At 44.0% G+C, this 27,749-nt stretch overlaps 1 protein-coding gene across 4 annotated transcripts; it reads right to left on the reverse strand.

Annotated features, from left to right (window-relative positions):
* Positions 1-1,273: 1,273 nt before the first annotated feature.
* On the reverse strand, positions 1,274-27,047 carry LOC121685737. 4 transcript variants are annotated; one of them, XM_042066471.1, is made up of 18 exons: positions 25,311-27,047; positions 24,604-24,764; positions 24,028-24,070; positions 22,358-22,483; positions 21,720-21,812; positions 20,392-20,601; positions 19,770-19,907; positions 18,091-18,204; positions 15,914-16,048; positions 13,938-14,156; positions 12,349-12,492; positions 10,963-11,073; positions 9,118-9,203; positions 7,278-8,706; positions 5,438-7,186; positions 5,259-5,343; positions 3,385-3,506; positions 2,056-2,118 (listed from the first exon to the last, which is right to left on the reverse strand). In XM_042066471.1, the coding sequence occupies exons 1-17, from the start codon at positions 26,778-26,780 to the stop codon at positions 3,421-3,423; spliced, it is 6,399 nt and encodes a 2,132-aa protein (XP_041922405.1). In that variant the 5' UTR covers positions 26,781-27,047; the 3' UTR covers positions 2,056-2,118; positions 3,385-3,420. The 4 variants fall into 4 exon arrangements, with proteins under 4 accessions (XP_041922403.1, XP_041922404.1, XP_041922405.1 ...); XM_042066469.1 differs by lacking the exon at positions 3,385-3,506 and having other exon boundaries at positions 1,274-2,118; XM_042066472.1 differs by lacking the exon at positions 2,056-2,118 and having other exon boundaries at positions 3,387-4,881.
* Positions 27,048-27,749: the final 702 nt, after the last annotated feature.

The following is a 27,749-nucleotide window of genomic DNA, read 5'->3' on the forward strand; positions in this document are numbered from 1 at the left end:
CATGAAAATATCAGGACTGTTGCATGTAGAGTGACTCGTCAGTGGGAAACACACAATTTGGCATTTAAAACATGAAGCTGGAGTATAGAGTTTAGACACGTGGGTAACATGTAATTTGATAGCACCCGCCCACGTGTATGCACCATACATGGTGAAAAATGTCCATTGCTCAAACAGGAAGGTCTTGATTTTGAAGGATGAGTCAAGCTTTCTTCACATCCTCTTCTTCCAGCTCCGAAGGGCAATAACAATAATGAAGACTAGGATGACCATAACACAAAGACAATAATGAAGACTAGAATGACCATAACACAAAGATAAAAACAAAAGTCCATGTCTATGGACTCTTCAAAGCCCAGTTGGTAGATGTTTGGCAAAAACACCTGTAACCTTGAGTACTTTTGATGATCACAACATTAACATGTTAAGTCAGTAAAAACGTTCTAGAAACATCCAAAACGATGACAACACATTGGATCATGGCCCATCTAAAGCAAGCTTTTGTCCTCCTCGGGACTCAGAGGAGCTTCAGAAGACTGAAGTACACAAAAAGACAACAGTCCAGAGTAGGATGACCACAAGCAAAAAAGGTCCACGTGTCAAAGTCAAAGCCCTGTTGGTTGATACTTGGCAAAAATACCTGCAACTTTGATTAGCAGTACTGGTAATGTTAAGCAGGTTTAAAAAAAAAAAAAGAAAAGTTGTACAAACACCCAAAAAGACAACACATCAGATCATGGCACATCTAGATAGATTTGCTTTCCTTCAGAACTCAGTGGCTTCCCAGAAGACTGAAGTGCAAACAGAGAGATCCAGAGGAAAGGTCAAGGTCAAACGAACAGATATCCAGAGGAAAGGTCAAGGTCAAACGAACAGATATCTAGAGGAAAGGTCAAGGGCTCCTGAGGTGGTCATGAATCTCAAGAGGGGCCCATATCCAGCTTTCGGTCAAACAAAGTGGACTTCCTCAACAAACAGATGGCTAAAAATTAAGAAGCTTAATATAAAATGATGCTTGGTGCAAGGCATCTGAACCTGTATCTCAGCAATCCCTGAACCAGACAGTCATGTTTTGTCTGATTTCAGTTCAGTATTTATCCTTATCAGAGCCAGAATGGGCAAAAAGTTTAAATCAAAAGTCCAAGGCAAGCTAATGGAATTGGACAGAAATAATGGAATTGAATGTAAATGGCATGAATGATAATGAATGATATTGTTAACTTTCATTGAGGTATTTTTTATGACGTTTTAAAAAATCCACACAATCAGGAAATAATAATTATTATTTTATTCAAAAGACTTTATTCATGACAACATAAAACATTCTTAAACAATGTAACTCAGATCATTGACTGTACAGGTTTGCTAAATACAGTCTGATATAAAACTGAAATACATTCTTGAGTCAAGAGTACAATACATATAAACAGCAGCATAAACAAGTAGTTACTGCCTGCAAAGTGAAAAAATAAGATACCCAACAAAAATACAACTAGCTCACCATCTTCTAGTCGCTTTTAGGTTCGGGGCAGAACTCATTCTTCCATTTCTCCAGAAAGTCTTCCAAATTCAGGTTGAATGCCTCGATCCCTTTTTTAGAGAGGCGGACCCCATCGGGGCAGTAGAGTTCAGGACCAATGTTCTCGTGCGTGATCGCCGTTCCCCCCAGCTCAGCTAGTATAGCATGCACTCTGCAGTTGATCATGTCACGGGCTCGGTCCACGGCCTCCACCGGCATTACGCCTTGCTTCCACTTGCGTCTCGGCAGGATGTCGGACCACACGATCAGGCACTGGGGGAAGATGTTGCGTATGGAAGTCAGGTCACTCTTGATTATGCTGAGCAGTTCTTCGGAGGTGCTCTTGTTGATGTCGTTGCCCCCCAGGTGGATGATGAGCAGGTCAGGATTGGGCCAGTTCAGCTTCAGCTGGTGCAGCTGGGGCACCAGCTGTTCCCACGTCATGCCTTGAAGGCCTTTCCACTGAATGCGCACGCTGTCGGGGTCCATGCTAAGAGGCATAGCAACCTCTGGAGACTGTCTGGAGATTTTCTCGGCCCACGTCACAAGAGAGTGACCGCAAATCCAGACATTCTTAACCTCTTCACTGGAAACATTGCCTGCAAGATTTCAACAGCACAGTACACTGCGTTAGCTTCAGCCTACACGTTGCCTAATGGACACTGAAGCGCACTTCTGTCCTGGATCTATTACCCAGGACATGCCCAGAGTACCATCATGTGTCTAAAGAACCTCCCTCACACCCCTTTCTTAAACTGAGCTATGGACTAGTCTACATGCTAACAGCACAAACATGGCTTTTAAAGGTTGACGTTTTTGAGTTTGAATGGTGTGATGACAAACACTTGACACCAAATAAAGACATGGTATTATCATTACTAACAAAAAGGATGGAAGGTTGCGTGGAGTAGGACGGTAATGTTCTTATCCTGACTGTTTGGTGTGAACACACCCTTAAAGTGAAGGGTGATTTTAGGCCCCTGAAGATACAAGTATGTGTGGCTAGTATGAGCTTGTTAAGCTAGGTAGGGCAAGTTATGCTAAGCTAACCTAAATGTATTCAACAGTAACTAGGAACCTAGTTCTTTCCCTCAAAGGCCCCTGTAACCTTGTTTGCTCACCTAGCAAAGTTCAAAAACCAAGCGCCACTGTTGCCCGATTTCTAAACAAAGTAAGGCATGTCACCATTTCAGTGCAGTCACAACCCCCCCCCCCCCCCTCTAAACAGCATTTCCATTTTGGGCGCAACGTTCCCTGCAGGCATCACTGCTCCATTACTCAACCCAAAAGTCCACTATCTAGCTCAGGGGTTTTCAACTGCTTGTGAACCAGGGACCACCATTCTGACTAATTACGTAACCCCAGGACCACCACTGAATAACTGATTCCCACATTGATACTACATTACTGAATCCATGGTCACGGACCACTAGCAAAGTCCTCACGGTCCACAAGTGGGCCGCGGACCACTGGTTGAAAACCCCTGATCTAGCTGAAACGCATCCCAATCTTTCTCAAACAAGAATGAAAGTTTAGAATTAGCAGTAAATGTCATGAAAATGATGGACCAGTATTTGTAGCGCAATCAAATCAACCAACTGACAGAGGTGAAAACATTAATTGAAATCAAATCGCAAAATCGCTACTAGATATTTTCTCCAAATCATTCAGCCCTAATTTTTTCTATTTTGTCTAATTTTCCTGTAGAGTATATTGTGATAATATTGTTGTCGAAGTTGAAAATGTAGAATTTGAACAACCTTGCTTTCGTCACTCCCATCCCCCAAAAAAGTAAATCTAATAATGAACTTAGAGACAGAAACAACGATAGCCATTCCATCAGAACCATGATCCACAACCACAACCATGAAAGGGTAGAGGCAGTCCAGAGTTTCAGATTCCTAGGTGTCCAAAAGACATTTTGTGGTCCTCCAACACAACAATGGCTGCCAAGAGAAGTCTTCAGAGGCGTTGCTTCCTGAGGAGCCTAAAGATAGCACAACTCCCACAACGGTGTTTCTTCCATTTTTACAGCTTTACCATTGAGCTCATCACATGTGGCATCAGAACACGGTACTTGGTTACACCTCTGAGAACAAAGAGGCTCACTCAGTGTTTCCTCTACGTTTATATCTACGTTTATTTTAGCATGGCGGCCCGCCGCGGTTTAAATTATCAGAATCAGGGCAGACGCACAATGTAGTTGCAGTTGCTTTTAAATAATCCTGCCTACTGTACGTATCCTCACCTGCTGGATGCCGCTCACATTGCAATTTAACAATAAGTAGAAAATCTAGATCTGCAGACCTCGCGGAAGTCGCAAAGCTCATCTGTAGCGAACCGATAGCACATCTACAGCCGCCTGCCGACCTGGCAAGCTGTACAGAGCCCCGTATAATAACATGTTCTGCTCAATATACGTATACTCAACAAAAATATAAATGCAACACTTTTGTTTTCACTTCCATTTGTTTATGAAGTAAAATGGAGCAAAATATTTCAGCTACACACAAAAGTGTTATTTCTCTCAAGGTTTGTTCACGAATATGTTAAAAATCCAGTTAGTGAACCTTCATCAAACACATGTTCACTAACTGGATTTGGGCCGTCCACCAGAGATACTGCCTGTGTGCATAGAAAAGGTCTTATGTCTTTGGCAAGTGGTGGATTTCTTCACAATTCGCATTTTTGTTGATTATACATTCTGATCTCTCACTTGCCCCCACGATCTGTCACTTTACTCTCTCTTTCTTTATATGTATCGATTATATATTTTTATAGTATATATTTCATTTTACCTGTACAATGATGAGAAAAGATGTCTGTCTACCTACCTAAAACGTCTATAAACCTGCCTTCACACTGATGACTTGCACTTTTAAATACATGGAAGGGCTGTATAAGAGAATGTGAATTTCTAGATAATTTGGCCTAGACATTACACCCTAGCACAATGAGTTCACCCATACGTGTATTTAGCTAGATAATTTATGAAAATAGAATTGATTGTCAAAATAGAATTGATTCTGTGTTTAAACGTTACTCCATTTGCATACTGAATTCTGCAATTCCGTCCGCATTTTCTATACTATGGAAAACCCAGGGCCCTAAGTTGGTAGCTTGCCTACAAACTAGTTTTCCTCAAGCTAACCTGCTATTATGAACCTAGCTTGCCCACAAACTAGCTTTCCTCAAGCTAACCTGCTGTTATGGATCTAGCTTGCCCACAAACTAGCTTTCCTCACACTAACCTGCTGTTATGGATCTTGCAACTTGTTTGGCTCCATAGCCTGGTGGTAACCACAACCCAGGAAGGCCTCAGTTAAACGGACAGGGCCTGATTCCGAAGTCTGGACCTGGTTCTTCAGACACAGTCCAGAATTCACATATGAAAACGGCTTATCTAAACGCATTAGGTCTGCTAGATTCCGTCAACCAATGACGCGAACAGTAATAAACATAAACTGTTCTGTCAACAACAATAACAATTCCCTAATTTTGGAGGGTTATTATTCAAGGCATCATTTCTTAGGTCATCACCACCTGACATCCCAGATACAAATGGGTAAATATAAAAACTCACCCATCAATTAAACAAGCAAACGCCTACGACCAAAAACTACTAACCTAATGTCAACTGTGCCTACTAAATACTTACCATTCACTAACATTATATTTCTCTTTGGCCTCATGTTTGTTCGTGCAGCATGGCTGCATTCCACTAATACCAAACTGATACCTGTTGTAGACTCGTTTTTCTTAGCCCGTCTAGCTTCCATGAGCTTCTGGTTTTTCTCCTTCAGTCTCAGGTTGATCTGCTCCAGCTGCACAGCAAAACAAATGTGGACAGACAACTGCAATGAGGAAGACTTAGCAACATACATCTTCATCTTCAGTGGTGAGTAGAGGGTTGCCTACCCTTTTCTTCTGTCTCTCCTTTACACCATCCTCTGTTAGTGTCGGTTTTGTTTGAATTAATATTGTGTTGCTTGCAGTTTGTCTCTCTTTAACCGGTGAAGCAGTTGTTTCAATGACTTTGAGGCAGCGAGGCTTCACAGTGCTGATTTGTTCAATGTTCTTGGTGGGCTGGGAGCGTAGGATGGGGATTACAGCAGTCGCTGGGAGCTGAGGTTCCCCATAAGAATGACTGCAGGAAGGGTTAGGGGTATAGAGGACAGGAGAGTATGAGGAAGATGAAGGCAGGGGTGGTAGTGGTTGTGGGAGACCAGGGCCAGGAATCCCCATAAAGGGCATGACAGGAGGAGGATGTGGTGGATATGTCAGGGGAGGTGGATATGTCGGCCCTGCTCCCAAGGTGTAAGGGTTATAAGCACTTGGTGGAGGTGGAGGCGGAGGCATTCCAGCATGATCAATAACATATGGGTTGGAGGTGTAAGAGGGCTCAGCATATGAAAGTCCTGCGTAAGGGTATGCATAGTCTGGGACAGTTGGAGCTTGAGATGGATCAGGCCGGAGAGTAGATGACTGTGACCCTGCTGTTGATTCTGGGGATTCTAGTGTGGGGCTCTCTGGTGCATTCTTGATAGTCCTCGTCAGCCCACGGAGATCCAGGCTCTTCATTTTCTTCCCTTTGTGCAAGTCATGTTCAGTGTCCTGTTGTGGCTGATCTCGGAAGCTCATGAACACCTGCCGTTTGGTCGGCTTATCAGGAGAGGCTGACCGAAATTGGTCCGAGTCCGACGAGGCCGTCCGACTCCTGTGCCGACTTGGGGAATGTTTACGCTTTTGGTGTTCCGATGACACTGTGGCTTTCTTGCCGCCATAAAGACGCTCTCTTGTCCTGTCTGTCAGCTTGCTAACATCAGAAGAATTTAGTTCTATACCTAGGATATTGATGAGGTTCTGAATTCCATCAAAAGTCTGCTCTTTGTCTTTTTGTTTACCAGCAGGTGCTGCCAATGCTGGTATTTCTTGGTATTGAGTCTGTCTAGACATTATTTCTTCTCTGGATTGCTCAGGTGGTACTGAGCTCTTATATTGTTGAAGGCCTTGCCTGTACCGGTCATTGTGTTCATCTCCTGCCACAGGGTCACCATAAAGGTAGTTCTCTTCCTCCTCCACATTGCTCTTTTTGAGGAACTGGTCTTCCACATACAGCCCTGGCTTCATGCCAACAATGCGAGAGAAGCCACTTCCATCCTCCACAGGCCTCTCATGAGGCAGCAAGTAATCTTTGTCAGAGTACTCCTGATCGTCAGCGGCCATAAAGGGATCATAAGGCTCGTCCCTATGTAACTCCCTGCATGGAGGACTGGCTACGTTATGCTTATGCTCGATGACTGCACTCTCCTGCTTGGCCATTGCAGAGAGCAGACCAGAGTCCACACCTTGGTTGAGCATCTTAAGAAAGCGCTGCATCTGAACAGCAGCGTTACTCTTTGCCTCGGGTGCCGTTTGCTGCGGAGGAGGGCTTAAGCGACGCTGAGGAGGCGCGTGCGCAGTAATGTGAAAGGGGGGGGGTGCTGAGGGCGTCTCCAGCACTGCAGGGTGAGCAGATACTGATGTTAGTGTATGTGCTGGGTAGGTTAGATCAAACTGACGAGGAAGAGGTGGATCAGGGCGGACTGGGGGTACAGGTATGGGAAAGAGCTGGCCAGTGGGCAGTTGGGAAACTGAGGGTTTCAGGGGTACTGTCCCTCCTTCATCCTGTTATACAAAAAAATAATTAAATGTTAAAAGGTATAGAAAGTAAAGTTGATTACAGGTTAAGAAGGGTGAATGTAAAACCATCACAGACCTTAGGAGAAGATGTGACCTCCAGGAACGATTGCTTGGGTTTCTTCAAAATGGATTTGATTGGTGTAGTCGGCAATTTGACATCTTGGTTGCGATCAAGACTGGAGGGTGGCAACCATTTCGGAATCTCCTCTTTGTCTGCAAGCAAGGCCTGAGAACTCCAACCAGTCTGTTCTTTAGGATCAATAACTGGTGCTCGTTTCTTCTGTTCCAAGGCCACAATTGCTCTCTTCCGAGCGATCAACTCGTTAAGCTCTTCCAGTTCTCTCTTCTTGCGTGCCAGTTCCTCGTCCACAATCCCAGACCTTGCCACTCCTCCTTTGGCACTTACACTGGTCAGTACTGGAGCTGGCTGATTCTTACTAAATGACCCAGAACTTAAGGGGGGTTTTGATGTGGCTGTTGCAGGTGCAGTTGCGGTTGCAGTCTTTCTCTTGGGGCTGCTACTTCTGCTCCGCTTCCTGGAGGACCGCTCCATACTGCTGCTTCGCTTTCCTCTCTTCTCATCTTTACGCTCTGGGCTGTGGCTCTTCCTCCTGCCCCGATCTTTGTCTCGGTCCCTCTCTCTGTTTCTCTCTCTATCCCTGTCCCTACTCCTCTCCTTGCTTCTGCTCCTACTATGCTTGTGCCTGGTAGACCGCTCTCTGCTCTTGCTGCGACTTCTCCTGTCTCTATTGGTCCTCTCTTTGCTTCCTCCTCGTCTCCTTTCTTTGCTTGAGCTACGGTGACTCGGATGTCTATCAGCTCTGCTTCCCCTGTCCCGGCTTCTGCTTCGGCTTCTACTGTGACTCCGACTCCGACTGCGACTCCTGTGGGAGCGGTCTCTGCTCCTGCTGCGACTTCTGTCTTTGTCGCTCCTCTCCTTATTATCTCCTTGTCTCCCTTCTCTGCTTGAGCTTCGCCGACTCCGATGATCGGACCGGCCACTCCTGTCCTCGCTTCTACTGCTGCTGCTGCTATTTCCATTTTTCTGACTATTGCTACTAGTCTTCTCCTTTTTCCCAGAATCCTCTTTGCTCTTGGACTGCACAATTGATCTGTCACTGTTCCTCTCCTTGCTCCTGCTCCTGCTCTGCTTGTGCCTAGGAGACTTCTCTTTACTCCTGCTGCGACCTCTCCAGCCCCTATCACTCCTGTCCTTGCTCTCTCCTTGTTTCCCTTCTTTACTTGAGCTTTGGTGACTCAGGTGATCTTCAGACCTGCCATCACTGTCCTGGCTCGTGCTGACATTTTTCTGGCTGCTGCTCTTTTCCTTTTCCCCTGACTCCTCTTTGGTCTTGGACAGCTTGGCCTCATGCACTCCCCCTTGCATAGCCTCTTTTGTTACAGTATTTTTAGTGAACTGCTTGGCTTCACTCAGGTCCCCCTTCGTAGCATCCTTTGTTACCACAGCAGCATTTTTAGTACAGACAGGCTGCTCTTCTGTCTTACTGTAGAGGAGAATAAAACAATCTAATGTTTTAGCCATTATATTAATAATGTGATATCTGGTTAAGTAATACCTCTAAAACCATGCCTTATTCACTGATAGAGATCACAAACATCTTAAAGGAGCACTCAGAAGTTTAAATGCAAATTATAAACTGTCTACTACCAGATAATTGTTCCATTATACTGTGTGTAAAGACTGAAAATTGTCAATACACACACAACATAAATGGGGCAAGCATCTAGCAACTTAACTCAGTTAATTGATTTCAAACACAACATTCAAATGTAAAGCAATTTTGGTTGGCACTTATGACTCATCGATTTTTCAAATTATTCGCTGCTTACTGTACCAGTTATATATTGCTGCTTAAAATAATTCAGAACGTTTCTGTAAATGTCTACCAACTCACGCAATGTTCGGACCCTCTGGGTCAGGTTTGATTCCCGCATGCTGCGTCTGTACCGAGTCCTTCAGAAGATTGATGGTCATCTTCTTCTACACACGGAAGGATTAACAGAGAACATTAACACAGGGAGCACATAAACAGGGTACCCACTGCCAGTCACATTAACACAGGGAGGGAGCACATAAACAGGGTTCCCACTCACATTTATACCGGTGGGCCTTGATGCATTTTTTGGGCTCCTGTTTACATTTAGGAAGAGACTGCAGAGGGGCACACTGCCAGTCACATTAACACAGGGAGGGAGCACATAAACAGGGCTCCCACTCACATTTATACCGGTGGGCCTTGATGCATTTTTTGGGCTGCTGTTTACATTTAGGAAGAGACTGCAGAGGGTGGCTGAACAAAAGATCATCGGCTGCCCTCTGCCGTCCTTGACTGCCATCTATAACTCTCGTTGTCTCAGCAGGGCCAGAAACATCTGGAAGGACACCACCCACCCCGGCTTCCATCTCTTTAAAGCAACACCAAAGAGTTTTTTGTACCTTAACTTAATGTTTCCAAAATCGTTTCAGTGGTTCATCAACTCGTAAAAGGGTGAACGGCACTTCTGCATTCGCTTTGCGACCCTCTATCGGCTATAACCGCACTATGCAAGTTTGCCAGATCGGGTAGCGGATCTGCAGTTCGATGGAATGAGACATAAGAAACTACAAATTTGACTTGCTTCTGATGTCGCAATAAATCATACTTTCGTAAAATCATGCAACATACTCTACCTTGTCTGTGGACATCGTTTTTTGCAAAGCCGGTGCTGGAAAATCAAATAACGTGCGTGCGACAGAGGAAAAGTGCTTTGGTGTTGCTTTAACCTGTTGCCCTCTGGCAGGCGCTTCAGGTCCATACGAGCCAGAACAAACTCGGGGATAGCTTCTCCCCCAAAGCTGTCACCATACTTAACGCAAATTTGCACTAATGTAAACTGCACTGACAATATTTGCACTGACCACCAGACATAAACTACCTCTATCGTCAATTCTCATTCAGTCGCTTTTTGGACTCAAGTCTGTACTTATATTCTGTTTTTATGTTTGTGTTTTTTACTGTGTATTTTTTATTGTATAGTCTTTTATATTGTGCTAATTATGTGTGCACTTCACTTTTACGGAGATGCTCTTTAAATCTCATTGTACTGTGTATAATGACAATAAAGGCTTTCTATTCTATTCTATTCATTCTATTCTAACCCATATCAGATATGTGTTAACATGGTTAACTAATTTGTATAACATTTGAGTCGTCACTTTGCTCTGTGCAGACACCAGTCAGCCACAGCATCTTAAACACATCACTTTGAGAGACATTTTCAGTCATCAACTTAAAGTTTGCATTGCTTGAAACATACCACATAATTATGATCACATACCTCTAGGCCTCATACACCTTTACATATACATACCTTTAAGCCTAATACACCTTTATATATATATATATATATACACACACACACACATCTTTAGGCCCAACACACCCTTATACATCTTGCCTGAAGTGATTGAAAGTTGACAAGCAAGTGTGGGAAAAATCAAATGCTAACAATAACAATTATGCAATGTATGCAATAAACCCAATAGAGAAAAACAGTCCATGAAATATATTGCTTTTAATAAGTGCCTTGGCATATTTCATGACCAAATCTCCTGACTTTCCATGGCTAAAATTGACTTTTTAAAATTCCATGACTCGTGAGAACCCTGTACATAGCAGAGCAGAGAAGAGTCGCTATTTTGAGGGACGTTAACACAGAAATTGCCTCCATGATAAAACAAATTTCACAGTCTACTGCACCTTCTCTTTATCTGCAGTCGCCAGACCCTCTAGCTTTGGAGCAGGGATGAATACGCTATCGGCCAACCTCCTGACCCTGATGGCTTGATCGCCAGCTTCAGATGTGCTTTTCTAGGAAGGAAGAGGTGACAAAGATGGGCTAGGGTTAGAATGACCGTATGGACTGTACCGGAGACTGATTTGGGCAAAGGAGCCAAATAGTTCCAACCTGGGGAAAAACACACTGGGGAGTAGAGGTGTTGAAATTAATCAAATAATTGGTGCATCACGATGCGGACATGGCCGATGCTGCATCGATGCAGTGGCCGACAATAATCGATTATAACGCAATGTTGCTCGTTAATTTTCCGGCCGCGGATTAAACATTCAAACGAAAAATTCTCAGTCTAGTTAGGCTACAGAGAATGTTATTTTTGGTCCACGTCCGTAGAGTCAGAGGTCTCCAACACGCAGACAGCCTGCGGGGGGCGCCTATGAAGCGCCCAACGCACCTTTTTAAAAATTTCAGATTTCAGAGATTTCAGATGTGCAATAACTATAAAAGGCGTAGTAGTAGCCGTTTTGCTAGGCGTGGAATATTGGAATAGTGGAATATTCCGCTGGTTGGTGCACAAGCAAGTGTTCAGATGGTTGTCTCACACGGATTTCACTGGAGCAGATCTTGCACACAATTTTGGCAGCCTATGACCATATGAAGTAATATAGAAAACTGTATTACATTGAACTATACGTAAGGGATAACGGCTGCCGAGGTGTCCTGTTATACGGAATTAATGGACGAGGGCGAGGGGCAAAAATCAGCTCCGCCCGAGTCCATTAATTCCGTATAACTGGACACACCTCGAAGGCCGTTATCCCGCTTATCACCCGGTTTCCACTGTAAAGCAAAGGATACATGCGGTTCCATTTATAAAGAAGCTCACTAGTTCAGCTTGTTGTACAACTTTCGTGGGCCCTATAACAGCGATAGTATGGACAGTTAGCTGTAGCTGTTTACAGTTGATTCCATTGTTGCGAAGCCTGCAACCAAAGATTCTAGAGCGCTGCAACCGTCGTCCTACTATAGTTACCATTAGTTACCATTCATAACCATTGATATGGAACGGTGTCCTGTTATTCAGAATTAATAGCCACCCCACCAGCCAATCAAAAAAGAGTATTTCTTCTCTCCGGGTGATAAAGTATCTTAATGCATTCCGTCAAGTCAAATATCCTATATGGCTTTAATAGAAACATTTATTTGACGCATTGTGATGCATCGAGGAATCGAATCGAAGATATGATAATCGTAATCGAATCGAAAGATCAGTGCCGATTCCCACCTCTACTGGGGAGCAGCACAGTTACATCCCAAAAGTAAAGCCCCTCCCACTCTCATACACTTACCGGCACAACAGTGAACTCCACCTTCTCTAAGAGGGAGAGCTCCTTCTCCTCCATCACCTCACAGAATTTAAAGTACAGTTCAGGGTCCTGCGGGTACTTGATGTATCCAAACTCAAAGATATTACTAAGGCCAACAACAACGCCCTGAAAGCAGATAAATGCACCCCTTAAAGTGAAACTTCAGGATTCTTTTTAACCTGGACCCCATTTTCTCATTTTTTTTTTGGGGGGGGGGTTGATTTTTTTTACTAGAGACAAAAAACGAAATCGAACTAGCTTTCATCGTTTGTTTACCTCAGTTAAACTATAGAACTGACATGACTATTTACTAGGGCTGGGCGATATGGCTGAAAACTGTATCACGATATAAGTATTTCATATCAGTCGATATCGATAATTATTGATTTTTTAAAAAAAAAAAAAATCTATTTCAGATAAGGACCAGAAGGATAAAAAGTTCAATTTAAACACTTTTATTTTAAACTTAACCTTCCTCTGATTTTAATCACCTCAGTTATCAATTAAAGCAAACAGGGAAAAGAAATAGCAACACAATCATGAAAAACACTCAAATAAATAAATGTGCACACAAGTCTGAATGAAAAGCAGCACTGGTTGAAGCCTGGAAATTTTGTAAACAAAGCAGCTTAATTTGCTAGTTTATCATAGTCTACTGGTTAGACTGTTCAGTTTAAGTTTCAAATGAATACCTTTTCTTCTTGGGACAGGCCCGTTTGAGTCTTGGAAAGTAGCCTACTTTTCCATTTGCATCGGGATTGAGATGATTAGAACTTAGCAGTCAATTTGAATGCAACAGTTTTGAACAAATTCGTGCAGCTTGCTAATAATGCTAACCGGATTTAATAGCAATTTAGCCAGTCATCTTGCACGATTGTGAATGTTTGGATTACGTGCATGCTGAGGAGGGATGCGCCTGTTGGGAGGGAGAGAAAGAGAGTGTGTGTGTGTGCACGGAGCAACGACTCATTGAGAGTCTGTGTTGAGGTAGGCCTACTTCTATCGCCTACTCTGGTAGAGTTGCACATAGCTACAATGCAAGATATATTTAGCCTATTTATTTATAGACAACTTAAGGAGGTGTGTGTTGCTTTAATTATCGAATGTTCTATCGAACTTATTTTTTTATTGATATCGATTACATGTCTATTGCGATACATATATCGTTTGCGATATCGCTATCGTTTTATCGCCCAGCCCTACTATTTAGCCCATCTTTTTACTATAGTTTTGTCCGTAGTAAACAGTTGGACACCAACAGACAGATAGAAACTAGGGCCCAGGTTAGAATAGTTTCCCTTCCCGCAGTTTCCCTTTAAGGCAAGGTATGACATCACACTTCTGGCCCAGGTTAGAATACTGCGATTTGCCTTTAAGGCAAGGTATGACATCACCCTTCTGGCTTTGATTGTGACGGTGCCTTCTGATCTGGGCTTCTTCTGGACCTTCAAAGTGCCTCAAATCACACACACACACACACACACACACACACACACACACACACACACACACACACACACAGTCTTCTCTGGCACACTCTTTGCTGACAACTGAGCATTCACCAGACTCACTATTTTGCGTTGTTCCTCTGTGTGATCGCACTCAAAGGTGTCGGCCAGGATCTCCACGTTGACGGCCCTCTCTGCCTTGGTCTTGAGGTTGGTGGATATTTTAAACTGAACTTTATCCCCAACCAGCACGGTGGCCTTCGTTAGCACATCGTCTGCACTGAAGCTCAGCTTCTTCTCCACTCCCTCCACAAACGCCTGCAAACTGCCCAACAGAAACTCCTGCCACACAGCATAACATAGGGATGGCTTTAGAACATATGGATGGCTTTAGCACATAGGGATGGCTTTAGCACATAGGGATGGCTATGGCTTTAGCACATAGGGATGGCTTTAGAACATAGGTATGGCTTTAGCACATAGGGATGGCTATGGATTTAGCACATAGGGATGGCTTTAGAACATAGGGATGGCTTTAGCACATAGGGATGGCTATGGATTTAGCACATAGGGATGGCTTTAGCACATAGGGATGGCTTTAGAACATAGTGATGGCTATGGCTTTAGCACATAGGGATGGCTATGGCTTTAGAACATAGGGATGGCTTTAGAACATAGGGATGGCTTTAGAACATAGGGATGGCTTTAGAACATAGGGATGGCTTTAGCACATAGGGATGGTTTTAGCACATAGGGATGGCTATGGCTATAGCACATAGGGATGGCTTTAGAACATAGGGATGTCTTTAGAACATAGGGATGGCTTTAGAACATAGGGATGGCTATGGCCTTAGCACATAGGGATGGCTATGGCTTTAGAACATAGGGATGGCTATGGCTTTAGAACATAGGGATGGCTTTACATTACATTACATTTAGCAGACACGTCTTGACCAAAGTGACTTACATATGTCAGCTATATTACAAGGGATTACATTGTCCCCGGAGCAACTTGGGGTTAAGTGCCTTGCTCAAGGCACAGTGGTGGAAGCCGGGATTTGAACCGACAACTTTCAGGCTACTGCACGCTAGCCCAGCTCCTTAACCACTACACTACCACCACCCTACAGGCTACTGCACGCTAGCCCAGCTCCTTAACCACTACACTACCACCACCCTACAGGCTACTGCACGCTAGCCCAGCTCCTTAACCACTACACTACCACCACCCTACAGGCTACTGCACACTAGCCCAGCTCCTTAACCACTACACTACCACCACCCTACAGGCTACTGCACACTAGCCCAGCTCCTTAACCACTACACTACCACCGCCCGCGGCTTTAGAACATAAGGATGGCTTTAAAAAAATGGACATTAATGGAACTGCTTTGGGGTCAATTCAAATTCAAATGTGAAACATTAATGGTGGTAAGATTACACACAGAGAGAGCCCCCATATGCATCTCCTGCACACACAGTAAGCATTCCTACACACACTCTAACACAGTCAGTCAGTTCTCCGACCTTCTTCGTGACCTTTGGAAAATATTTGTAAATACCACTCATGGCTTGTACCTTTCGTCTGGGACAAGGTAAACGCGGATTTGTTTACAAACCAGCAAAGATAATGTCTGAGTCATGTTTATTTACAAACCAGCAAAGATAATGCCTGAGTCATGTTTATTTACAAACCAGCAAAGATAATGCCTGAGTCATGTTTATTTACAAACCAGCAAAGATAATGCCTGAGTCATGTTTATTTACAAACCAGCAAAGATAATGTCTGAGTCATGTTTATTTACAAACCAGCAAAGATAATGTCTGAGTCATGTTTATTTACAAACCAGCAAAGATAATGCCTGAGTCATGTTTATTTACAAACCAGCAAAGATAATGGCTGAGTCATGTTTATTTACAAACCAGCAAAGATAATGGCTGAAGAGTAATGTTGACAGACAGGGTAATGTAGCTCTATTGCATATAAAAAATAGGATGCCTTTATGTTTTAAGCGTCAGTCACAACACTGCTTATCCAAATCTGTACAATGTCTACATTTTCCAAAGCTCTCCAAAGCCACTGTCCTTCAACTACTTGCCTTGTTCAACACCAAATTGTTGGCGCCCTCCTTGTCGTTTGCTGGGAGTCGAAGCACTGTTCCCTCAAACAGCTCGCTGCAGACATCCTCCACGATTTCCTTTTCCACCGTTGCCTCTGATCCAAAGGGCTTCCACTGAAGGGGAGGAGGAAAACACAGGAATCTGAACAAGCTGAACATTTCAAATTGGTATTATAATATGACATCGTGTTGGGGGTTTTTTTTGGGAGGGGGGGGGAGTTAAATGTCTTTTAATGAGATAGAGATAGAGAGAGAGTCGGGGTGGGATTAGGAAAGGACCACGGGGTATGAATCGGGTTGCCAGCGTACAGTACAGGTGCCCCAGCCAGTCACACCACTGCTAGGGCTTCGTGTTGGGGTTTAGAGCGATCCAGATGAAGTAGTGAGAGCATCACATCCAAAACAGGACACCAGGGCCTCCTGTGTGGCAGCGATATCTCTGTGTCATAAAGGCTGTTCTCTGGATTACATGTCTCTGGTGATATGGGAAGTTTGGAAAACACTATGTCAAGGTGTAGACTCTGAAATGGGCGAGACCTCTCTGGTGAAGTGAATTTGAATGAACCAATGGCATGCAACAGTGTTAAATAAGAGGTAATAATAAGGTAAGAATGTGACATTCTGCCGTCCTATGTGAAATCATAAGCAGGATAGTAGGAGTAGGCTACAGCCAAAATACCACCGCAGTATTGGCTATCATTAAATGAGCATTTCACCACTGGAAAGATGAATGTGAAAGTATTTTTGGCTCATGTGGATGACAGCCAACAACTCCCAGAATGCACTGCCCTTCCCTGCCCTGCCAGGCCACTCATCTGATATGAAACTTCATAGCCTACTGCTGCTGACAGCAATGTCATTGGTTAGATGAACACACATACTATACACAATACTACAGGTAGTGATGACTTCTGATGTTAAGTAACACACATTTAGTATATGTTGTAATATATCGAAGTTGTAGGTTGTTTGATAGTTTAAACTGCATGCTTATTTTGTCCCCATGCCAGTTTCATTCATCTGGACCAGGAGGGAGGAATGAAACATGCACGTTTCCACTGTTGCTGAAATAATTCCTAAACGGTTTTGTTCAGAGCTGTACATTATTTGACAGAAGACAGATGTAGGTTGCTAGTGACAAAATATTACCGTTCATTCTCCCCCACCAACGTTCAACATTATTGTGGAAGGACAGCAAAATCATTATCCATTCAGCCTAATATGTAATGTGATATTACTTACTAATATAGGCTATTATACAAGTTACACTTGCACAATAAAAGATGATGCAAGGCAGGACTATCATTCCGCTAGGCTATCGTCATTTTAAAGGCAACAGAGTAGCTTCATAGCTCCAGTTATGAAGCGTAGTCAACCTTTCCCCCCAAATTAAATCACTATTTCACATACTGTAGCCTAATGGAGCAACATTAAGGACTATAAAATAAACCACAACCAACATGAATGTAAACTTTTAATTAAAAAGAAATATATGAACAAACTTGTCAAAACTTACACATAACGACGAACATACGGAGGGCTCGAGCTAGCTCGCTAATATCAGACACGAAACCGGTCTGGATGCCATCAAAACATATTATAGCTCATCCTGAGCGTCAACAGTTTCTTGATAACCACAGTAACGTTCCTGTCTTTCGGGAGCCGGGTAGGCCTCTCTGGTAGGTTGATGTTCCGAACACAGGAAGGCAAAACAAGACTATTCCCTTTCCCCAGTCTTTCCAGGCAAGAAATACAGAGATCTCTCGTCTCAGGGGAGAAATGAGGGTGGGAAGCACCATCATTCGAAAATACTACCGGGTTTATACCGGTTTGTTTGCTGTTTATTTGTTTATACCCGTGTTTGCCGTTTATTTGTTCATACTGGTTTGTTTGCCGTTTATTTACCGGTTTGTTTTCCTGTTTATTTGTTTATACCGATTTGTTTGCTGTTTATTTGTTTATACCGGTTTGTTTGCTGTTTATTTGTTTGCTGTTTATTTCACACTCTGACAGAACTTGTCCCAGTTTCAAACTGATTTGTACACAAATGGAAGAGCCCTCAAGTTACAGGCGTTCTGATTTTGACAAAACCATTGTTGTGATTGTTCTCTGAGGAGCAGAAATCAAAGACAGTTCCTGCTGCCAGTCCTACTCACCTTGCTCTTCATGGAGGCATTCACCTCACTCATCTGCTTCATCTCTCTGTTTTTGGCACTCGAATGGAAGGTCACGGTACCTGCTGGAAGCTTCAGCAATCGAACTGCCCCCTCCTGTAAAGACAAGGTTGAGGTCAGAGGACATTTAGGGTCCATGATAGTCCGGGGCCCGATACCTGCTCTGAAGTGGGAAATGTTCACTCTCAAGGCAGTTTTGTGTTGTATCGGAGTGTACTGCTGTAGCATTACTGTTTGTTCATGTGAACTATCTTGGTGTTTCTTTTTTCTCACACACACACACGATAGGAACTCTTTAACCTTGAGTGTACAATGTGTGACTTGTCTTCATCGGAGGCTCTTCTCCAATTTGATACTCAAATGTCATGAGTTTGATACATGCAAAGACCAAAACATTCTGATACAGTAATACAGTAATATATATATATGACCCCTGTAGTGAACTTTGAAGCCTCTGAGGACATTCAACTGATTTTTGGTGTCTTATTTCTTCTCAGGCCTGCCTCTGCACCTTCACCTCACCAGGAACATGACTATTCACACAAATCACATGCCTATTCACTATTCACACAAATCACATGCCTGTTCACACAGATCACATGACTATTCAGATGTTTGCAGATTTGCGGTCCACATTAAAATGCAAAGCTGGAGTATTCAAATGAATACGAAGCCGACAGCATTTTCTATTCTTGTTTCAGTAGCTCAAAAATGCTGGAGCAGTGTAGATAAGAGCAAAACAACAACAACAAATCAATAATAACAACAAAACAAACATAAAAGATTCAGATTCAAACGTAAACCGGAAGTGTGGACGCAGCCTAATTCCCCACCCACAGTGAGCTCCACCTTGTATTCTCAACTCTGACACTAGGCTGTTACATACTCCCGATTCCCGACCTGCAGACGCCTTAAAGGCTGTTACATACTCCCCATTCCCGACCTGTAGCGCAACAATGTGACGTCATGGGAGCACAATAACCATTTATACTCGCGCTTGGTGGTCGCAACACTAGTTGCAATATTCTCATGAACAGAGTTGTCGCTGTTGTGAAAAGGCTATCGCTACCTACCTTACACCGTAGAAGAAGCAATCTGAGCGGTCAGTGGCATTGGCGTCAATGGCAGTAAAACCTGGCCTCTGTGATGATACTTCAGACTTTCGGTTGCTGCTATTCACAACTACCATCATCATTACCATCTAGTTTCCAAGGTGTGTGCAGACAGACAGATAGTTAAATAGATAGATTTCCGAGGGACATTTTAATAATTTTAGCTAGCTAGCTGAGTCTGTGTAATTTCCTAAAGTGGAAAGATATTTTGTTCCTTTGTTCCTCATCCTTTGGTTGAAAATAAATCTTTTCTATTCTTTCCTCTTAATTCCACATGTTGCAACTCTCGCTGGTAACTTAACTTAACTTATCCAGCAAACTATTAAAAATTCACGACTGTAACAAATGAGTCCTCCGAACTGCAACTCTTGCTTGCCCACAAACTCGTCCATCTTTCTGTTTCCGCTTTGGAGCACGATCTGGTCAAAAACCTGGCGCGCCAGCGAGATCTACGTCAATATGACATCACATTGTCGCGCTACAGGTGGGGAACGGCGAGTATGTAACACACTTAAGCAACAGTGAGGAGCCAGTGCGTAACTAACTCACCGGGAGAGCGGTGAACTCCACCTCGTCCATGACCGACAGCTCTCCCTCACTCAGGTTCTCTCGGACGTCGGCCTGGAGGCTGCTATGGTTCTCCGACATGATGGAGCAGGAACCCTCCTTCATGTTCATGATCACACCCTGATGTTGATTCAGAGAGAAAAGAAGGGCATCATCTCAGTACTGGCACCTCTCTACAGTTCATCAAAAGCTCTTTACACAACACAACACAACACAAGTAAGAGGTTGAAAAGGGGTACTGTTACAGAACACAAAGTGGTAGTGGAGTTATAGTTCTTTTACAGTAACTAACAGCTAGCTACGTCCCATTATTACCATACTAAAGAATTCACAGCCACGCTCAGTTATGATATTATTTATGATATGATATTAATTGAGAAAGAATGGTACTAAATGTGCAGACGACTGGTTGTGGGTCACCAAGAGCTGACATCTCACCATCTCTTTGTCATGTTTAGCAGGTTTGCTTACTATACTACTTATAAAATGGTAGTAAAGAATTCACAGCCATGCTCAGTTATGATATTATTTATGATATGATATTGACGAAGAATGATACTAAATGTGCAGACGACTGGATGGTCATGAAGAGCTGACATCTCACCATCTCTCTCTTCTCTCTGGTGAACTGGACCGTCAGGGGGAACTGTGGCTTGACGTTGGCGGCTCTCTTTGCTCTCGTCACGAGGTCAGTAACCACCTGGAAGCTCACACGGTCGTTCATGAAGAGCGTCCATTTAGAGTCGGCCTTGCCGAACGGCAACACCAGGACCTTACCAAACAGGGTCGCTTCGATCAATCCTCCTTTGGAATCCTGCAATAGAATGAGAAGAATGCTCCCTTTATTTCACAACATTGCTGTTTATGATGCTATTTATGCAGGCAAAATAATTGCATGATATTAGACCTCAACTAAAGGTTCCAAATACAGGTGCATCTCAAATCATTTAATTATCATGGAAAAGTTCATTGCCCTGCCCAGCCAGAGAGATTAAGGGCTCAGGAAACCACGGCCAGTGTTTTGACTTAATCAGTTGATTACATTACAGCTCATCTCAGGGCGACAGTTCTGTTACATTTTTTATTCGAATATTTTGCGATTCTAGATATTTTACTTCTATTAGCTGTAAACTGTAATCATCCAGAGCATTAGAATAATCAAGATTAAAACAAAAAATGGCTTGAAATATTTTACTTTATGTGTAATGCTTCGGAGGGTTGGCGGTTCGAACCCCGACCAGTAGGAACGGCTGAAGTGCCCTTGAGCAAGGCACCTAATCCCTCACTGCTCCCCGAGCGCCGCTGTTGTAGCAGGCAGCTCACTGCGCCGGGATTAGTGTGTGCTTCACCTTACTCCGTGCTAAGTGTGTTTCAATAATTCACGGATTGGGATAAATGCCAAATTTCCCTCACGGGATCAAAAGAGTATATATACTTATACTCACAATGCAAGACGACTGATAATATTTACGATATTCCAGAAATCTAATCTGATTGGGCTGGAGCTGGAACACTGATTGTTACGATTCTAAAGTTTGTTAGGTAAGACTGAATCAGGGCTAAACTCGAGGCCAAACCAGTATGCTGTCTACTCATAACAGAACAAGGCTCTAGAGAAGCTCTCCAGAACCCTTACACTGTCTACTCATGTTAACAGAACACGGCTCTAGAGAAGCTCTCCAGAACCCTTACAATGTCTACTCATGTTAACAGAACACAGCTCTAGAGAAGCTGTCCAGAACCCTTACACTGTCTACTCATGTTAACAGAACACGGCTCTAGAGAAGCTCTCCAGAACCCGTACACTCACTGTCTACTTATGTTAACAGAACACGGCTCTAGAGAAGCTCTCCAGAACCCGTACACTTTCTACTCATAGTAACAGAACACGGCTCTAGAGCAGCTCTCCGCAGGCGGACCCAGCGCTGTCACCTGCTTGTTGAGGACTCCGGGGAACTCCTCACTGTCCAGCTCCTCCGTGCCTCCTGGAGGAATGATCACATCCGTGGCAAACTCCTGCTTCTTCTGAGTTCAGAGCATACAGAACAACACAAACACATGATCATCTTATGGGGTGTATTACAGAGAAAGGCTAATGGGCTAGTGACATACATTTGTGGTATGCTAAATCAAAAAGGTTTTCAATGACACAAAATTAGCCATCTTTTAACCTGGCTAGATTACCATGGTAATTTTGCTGCAAACTTAACCTGGTACAGAGCAGTTATGTTTGAGATTATAAACTCAAGAGAGTTATAAGCAGAACACATGATCATCTTGGGGGGTGTACTAGAGCAAGGCCAATGCTTACACACACACAATCATCTGCTCTATAACAATACAGAAGATACATAACATTACATTGCAAAATTTTCTTCAGAGAGAGAGAGAGACAGATTGAGAGATAAAGATAGAGATAGAAAGAGAGAGAGAGAGAGAGAGAGAGAGAGAGAGAGAGAGAGAGAGAGAGAGAGAGAGAGAGAGAGAGAGAGGATGTATCTGCCTATCCATCCATCTAACATTTGCAGGTTATGAAAACACTTTTGTTGGACTGGAATGAAATGGTTCACCTTGTTTTTGTAGACGGTGAAATGGACCTTCACTCCAGGAACCAAGTTTTTGATGTTGCCCACAAAAACACTAAAGCTGAAGGAAAACCTCTTCAGATCGTCCCTTTCAATCACGCCGTTGTTATCCTGAGGAAACCGTGACAACACATGAATCAGCCACTTCTGACAAAGCTGAGAGAGTCATGAGTCAGGTCATCGGTCATGAGTCAGGTAACTCAGCGACTGTGAGAGCATTCCTCACATCAGTCATGAGTCAGGTAACTTAGCAACAGCATTCCTCACATCAGTCATGAGTCAGGTAACTTAGCAACAGCATTCCTCACATCAGTCATGAGTCAGGTAACTCAGCAACAGCATTCCTCACATCAGTCATGAGTCAGGTAACTTAGCAACAGCATTCCTCACATCAGTCATGAGTCAGGTAACTCAGCAACAGCATTGCGACAGTGAGAGCAGGGAGGAGCAATGGACATTTTGACCACATTAAGGTTTCTTTATGATGAACTGAAGTGCAAAGTGTAATTTTACATTAAACATGACACTAGTTTTAGGTAAAAGCTCTTGGGAACTTCCACTATGTTTACTTTATATATAGTGTCTTAACACTAAAGAGCTTCCCTAAGTGCAGACTCATCTTTATGCTATCTGATTATGGCTGTAAAGAGCAGCAAACACCAAGCAGACGGCGGACGTCTGATAACATCAGGTCGGTCTTAGAGCGTCTGTGGACGTTTGATAACATCAGGTCGGTCTTAGAGCGTCTGTGAACGTCTGATAACATCAGGTCGGTCTTAGAGGGTCTGTGGACGTTTGATAACAGCAGGTCGGTCTAACCGCATCGGCGGACGTCTGATAACATCAGGTCGGTCTGCTTTTAAACAGAGGTATTCACTTCCTCCTCTTATATCTAACTTATTTAATTAAGTTTTATCTTGGTTTTACTGACTCATCTTTTTTTTAGGCATCGTCAGACCTATTTATCACAACTAAATTATTATTTTGTGCATATCTGTCTGTATTGTAGTGTGTTGTGTCTATTGTTGGGTAGTATGTGATCCTATCTGCAATCAAATTGCCCATTTGGGACAAAGAAATAAATTTAACTTGAACTTGAACTAGAGCATCTGTGGCCCAAATCAGGGCTCTGTGCCCAGCACCTTTGAAACCGCCGCATGAATCAGTGCTGGAGTAGTTGATAGTTGGGTTGTTCTGATTGGCTGTGTAGTTGATAGTTGGATTGTTCTGACTGGGTGTGTAGCTGATAGTTGGGTTGTTCTGATTGGTTGTGTAGCTGGCCTACCTGTATCCCGTAAGGGTAAGATACAATTTTGCGCGCAAGATACAATCCTGGTAATTAGTGTTTTGCCTCTGGATCTAATAATACACACACACGCACCCGCACACACACACACACACACACACACACAAGTTTTTAAACCTGGGTGTGGACTGGCCTTCAGGAAATGGGTGTGGTCATGAGAGCCTCCAGCAACAAGTTATACTCTGTGACTGTGCTGCCACCTGGAGGAGGATCCTCCTCACTACACTCAGGGAACATCATCATATAACAACCTTAAATTACATCTCATGTCTGATTTCCCCCCCCCAAAAAAGGGGGGGGGGGGGGGGGTATTATCAATGCAGCGCTACCTACAGCTGACGGTACTTACCCCTATGAAGGAGAGGACCCCTGTGGAGCGCCCTGGGGGAGGCCTACAGCAGAGAGGAGCAGTTAAACACAGCACTCAGCCAAAGGTCAAAGAATATTACACACAAACAAACTTTGCCCTCCATAAAAAGCTGTGATATTCTGGCTATTGGCTTCACCACTTCCATACAGGAAAAATGGGTAAATGAGGATCAATACAATGACATATCAAAATGGGTAAACGAGGAGCAATACAATGACATATCAAAGTCCACTCTCTCTTCTTGTGAAAACACCTCCCTCTCTCAGTACGCCCTCATTTATACGGCAGGCAAAGTGCAAAGTCAGTCAGCCAGGTCTCGGTATAAACTACTGCTATGATGCAGCATGTGGGACGCAGTATGGAGTGGACTCATCCGTGTTCGTGGTTAGGATCTTACACAAGGAGGGTATTAAATTAGAAAATACATTTAGCAAAATTATTTAATAAGCTTTAGTTAGACTTCAGCCTTTGCATTTTGCCCACTGTTTCAATTAGAGGAAATAAAATAAAAAATAAATTCCTTTAATGAGGAAAAGGTACGGTTGGTTGGTTTACTTTGGTTGAGCGTTGGCTGCAGCCTTGGCTGTGACTTTAGGCTTCGCCCCTGGGGCCGCGGTACCGTCCTGAGGAGGCTGCTCTGGCGTGGGCATTGAAGGCGGCGCAGAAGGCCCCAGCCCAGGCAAGGGGGCAGAAAGAACACAGAGAGGGTCTCCACCCTTCACAGAGGATGGACACACAGAGCGATAAACAGATTAGTAAATGACCCAGAGGGAAGTAGCCGATGGCAAACTGCAATAAACTTCACCGGAGCACCTTCAGCAACATACTGCATTCTAGAACATTACAAGAGTAGAACTAATTCTAATGGAGTGCTTTCTGTAAGCTTTCTGAGATGCAGCTATTAACCTGTTGAGGAGTACGGTCACAAATATGTGATAAATGAAAATAAAACAATATTTTACAAACCATGTAGCATTGTCTTAAAGAATTCACTCCTCAACAGGTTAAGCAAACAGTTAAGCAAATATGTGTCACCAAGGACTTTTACTAGCCCTGCCCGTTATCCAGAATACATTCCTTGCCGTTTCCAGTAGCCTGTATGCTTTAAGCACAATGAGACAGAGCCTTAACTCACAAAAATAATAAAGAATTGAAGACACTGGCAACAATTTAGATTCATAGAGAACCCGTTCTGATTAGTTGATGAATAACTAAATGTTAAGATTTAAGAGTAAAAGCCTAATAATAAGAATAAGAATTACCTCGATTGGAAAGAGAGGAGACGCGTGGTCAAACTGTCTGTCCGACTCAAATTCTCGGTTGTCCACAGCTGAACCAATGATAACGGTCCGTTCGACCGGACCGACATTGACAAGCATTTGATCTACAGGTATAAAACTCTCCTCTTCCGCAGCGACAGTGTCAAGTAATTGCTCGTCACGGATAAAATGATCCTCTTCCATTTCGGAATCAGGATCAAACGGTCGAACACGATCATCGATGGGTCCAAGACGAGCGCCCACACGCGTGTAATGATCCTCCCCCAGAGCAAAGTGAGGATTCACTGGTTCAAAGCGACTCCCTGGTCCACGCTGACGCGAATCTTGGCCGAAGTCAGACTCCATCGGTCCAAAGCGACCCCCTGGTCCATGCTGAAACGAGTCTGGGCCGAAGTCAGACTCCATCGGTCCAAAGTGCTCTCCTGGTCCACGCTGATGTGAATCTGGCCCAAAGTCAAGCTCCATCGCTCCAAAGCGACCCCCTGGTCCACGCTGACGCGAATCTGGGCCGAATTCAGACGCCATCGTTCCAATGTGATCCACTGGTCCACGCTGACGCGTATCCGGCCCAAAATCAGACTCCATCCCTCCAAAGTGATCCCCTGGTGCACGCTGACGTGCATCTGCCCCAAAGTCAGACTCCATCGGGCCAAAGCGACCCCCTGGTCCACACTGACGCGAATCTGGCGCAAAGCCAGGCTCCATTGGTCGAAAGCGATCTCCTGGTCCATACCGACGCGAATCTTGCCCGTAGTCAGACTCCATCGGTCCGAGGTGACCCCCTGGTCCACACTGGCGCGTATCTGGCCCAAAGTCTGGATCCATCGGTACAAAGTGGTCCCCTGGTCCAGGCTGACGCGAATCTGGACCAAAGGCAGGGTCCATCGGTCCAAAATGACCCCCAGGTCCAAACTGACGCCTGTCTGGTCCGAAATTAGACGTTGTCGCTGCAAAGTGGGGATCTACATGTCCATGACCATGCTCCACAGGTCTATACCGATTCGGTCCAGTTTCGAAATCTATCGGCCTGGGTAATCTTCGCTCCACAGGCTCAAACTCACGATCCCCTTCCAGACCCTGTTCATACATCCTCGGAGGATAATGTCTACTATCCATCGGTGGACGATCCGCTTCTGAATGGTAATCGTTCGCATAAGGTCCTTGACTGAAACGCAAGTCAGTGTCATTATTAGGACGACAATCCATCGGCTGTATATCCACTGGATGATGAATTGGTCTTGGACCAGCGTGGACATGTGGTTCGGACATTCGCCCCATAGGCATCCGGTACCTCGGTGGAGGTTCGTGCATGAAGTTTTGACCAGGATCATCGCAATGTGGTGGCCCCATCCAATGTCGCTCTGGCTGGGGAGGCCCCTGTTGATACAACGGGAAGCGGGGTCCGCTGCCATGAGGATCATACATTCCACCTCTTTTTCGACCTCGCGCCATGAAGCTCTAACGTAACGTTCAATGATAAGTTAGCTAACTTTGAAGCTTGCTAGTCAGCAAACAACGGAAAACTCCGCAGCTAACAAAGCCGCCAGGGAAAGGTAACCTGATAAATTCGTTACGGCTTTTGGTGTACTCTCCCCATAACGTTGTAATCATTAAACGATAATAATACTTCTGTTAGAATCCACACGGTAACCTTAGCTGCGTAGCGTTAGCAGCACATAATCAGAGAGTCTGCCGAGCCCGGATGTTGTTGTACTGGAATGGGTGGTATCAAAGATTGTTAAGGCGGAGCAAGATATTTCATCAGGAGCCACTTCCGGGAACCCGGATCGCACGAGGGGGGGGGGGTCAAAATCCCCCTTTATGCAGAGCAGAGGCAGCGACTGCTCCATTGAAGTCTATGGGCATAGCTCAGAATTTCACCACATATGCTAAAGTCTTGGTTCTATAGAGTTAGGAATGTGAATTTCGGGCACATTTTCATGATCCTCAAACCCTTCTGAACATTTCAGGTACATTTTTAGCATTTTTGAGCAATCCAGTCTGGAGAAAATCAACCTTATATCAGGTGTGCGCCGGTTATTTCTGCCGCTGCTGTTGGCCGGTTGCAACTTACGCTCGTCAATACGTAATCGACACGCCTCTTTATGCAGACAGGATTCGATCCCCATTTCGCGCCCATAGACATGAACTACGACGAAGTATCTTGCTCCGCCTTAACAATCTTTGGTGGTATCATGAAAGAAATATCCGGTTGACCCCTTACGTCACGCCAAATTTAATAAAATCAGACATTCTCTGATAAAAGCAAGCGCTCTTACTAAATGTTTTGAATGGGCTAAAATATTAACAAAACTTAGTTTTATCATGTAAATTACCACAACAACGAAAAGCATTAGTTTTGAACACTTCACACCAGGCTTGGAATTTCACTATTCTGGGGGCAAGGCCACTTGGCCTTCA

This window comes from Alosa sapidissima, chromosome 16, assembly GCF_018492685.1.
Source record: "Alosa sapidissima isolate fAloSap1 chromosome 16, fAloSap1.pri, whole genome shotgun sequence".
Classification (NCBI taxonomy): domain Eukaryota; kingdom Metazoa; phylum Chordata; class Actinopteri; order Clupeiformes; family Clupeidae; genus Alosa; species Alosa sapidissima.

Coding starts and splice junctions, on each gene's coding strand:
- LOC121685737 (XM_042066469.1), bottom strand. CDS start 26,780: ATGGCGCGAGGTCGAAAAAGAGGTGGAATGTATGATCCTCATGGCAGC. Junction 24,071..24,603: donor GCAGCCAACGCTCAACCAAA/GTAAACCAACCA, acceptor TCTCTGCTGTAG/GCCTCCCCCAGGGCGCTCCA. Junction 20,602..21,719: donor CCGGAGTCCTCAACAAGCAG/GTGACAGCGCTG, acceptor ATTCTATTGCAG/GATTCCAAAGGAGGATTGAT.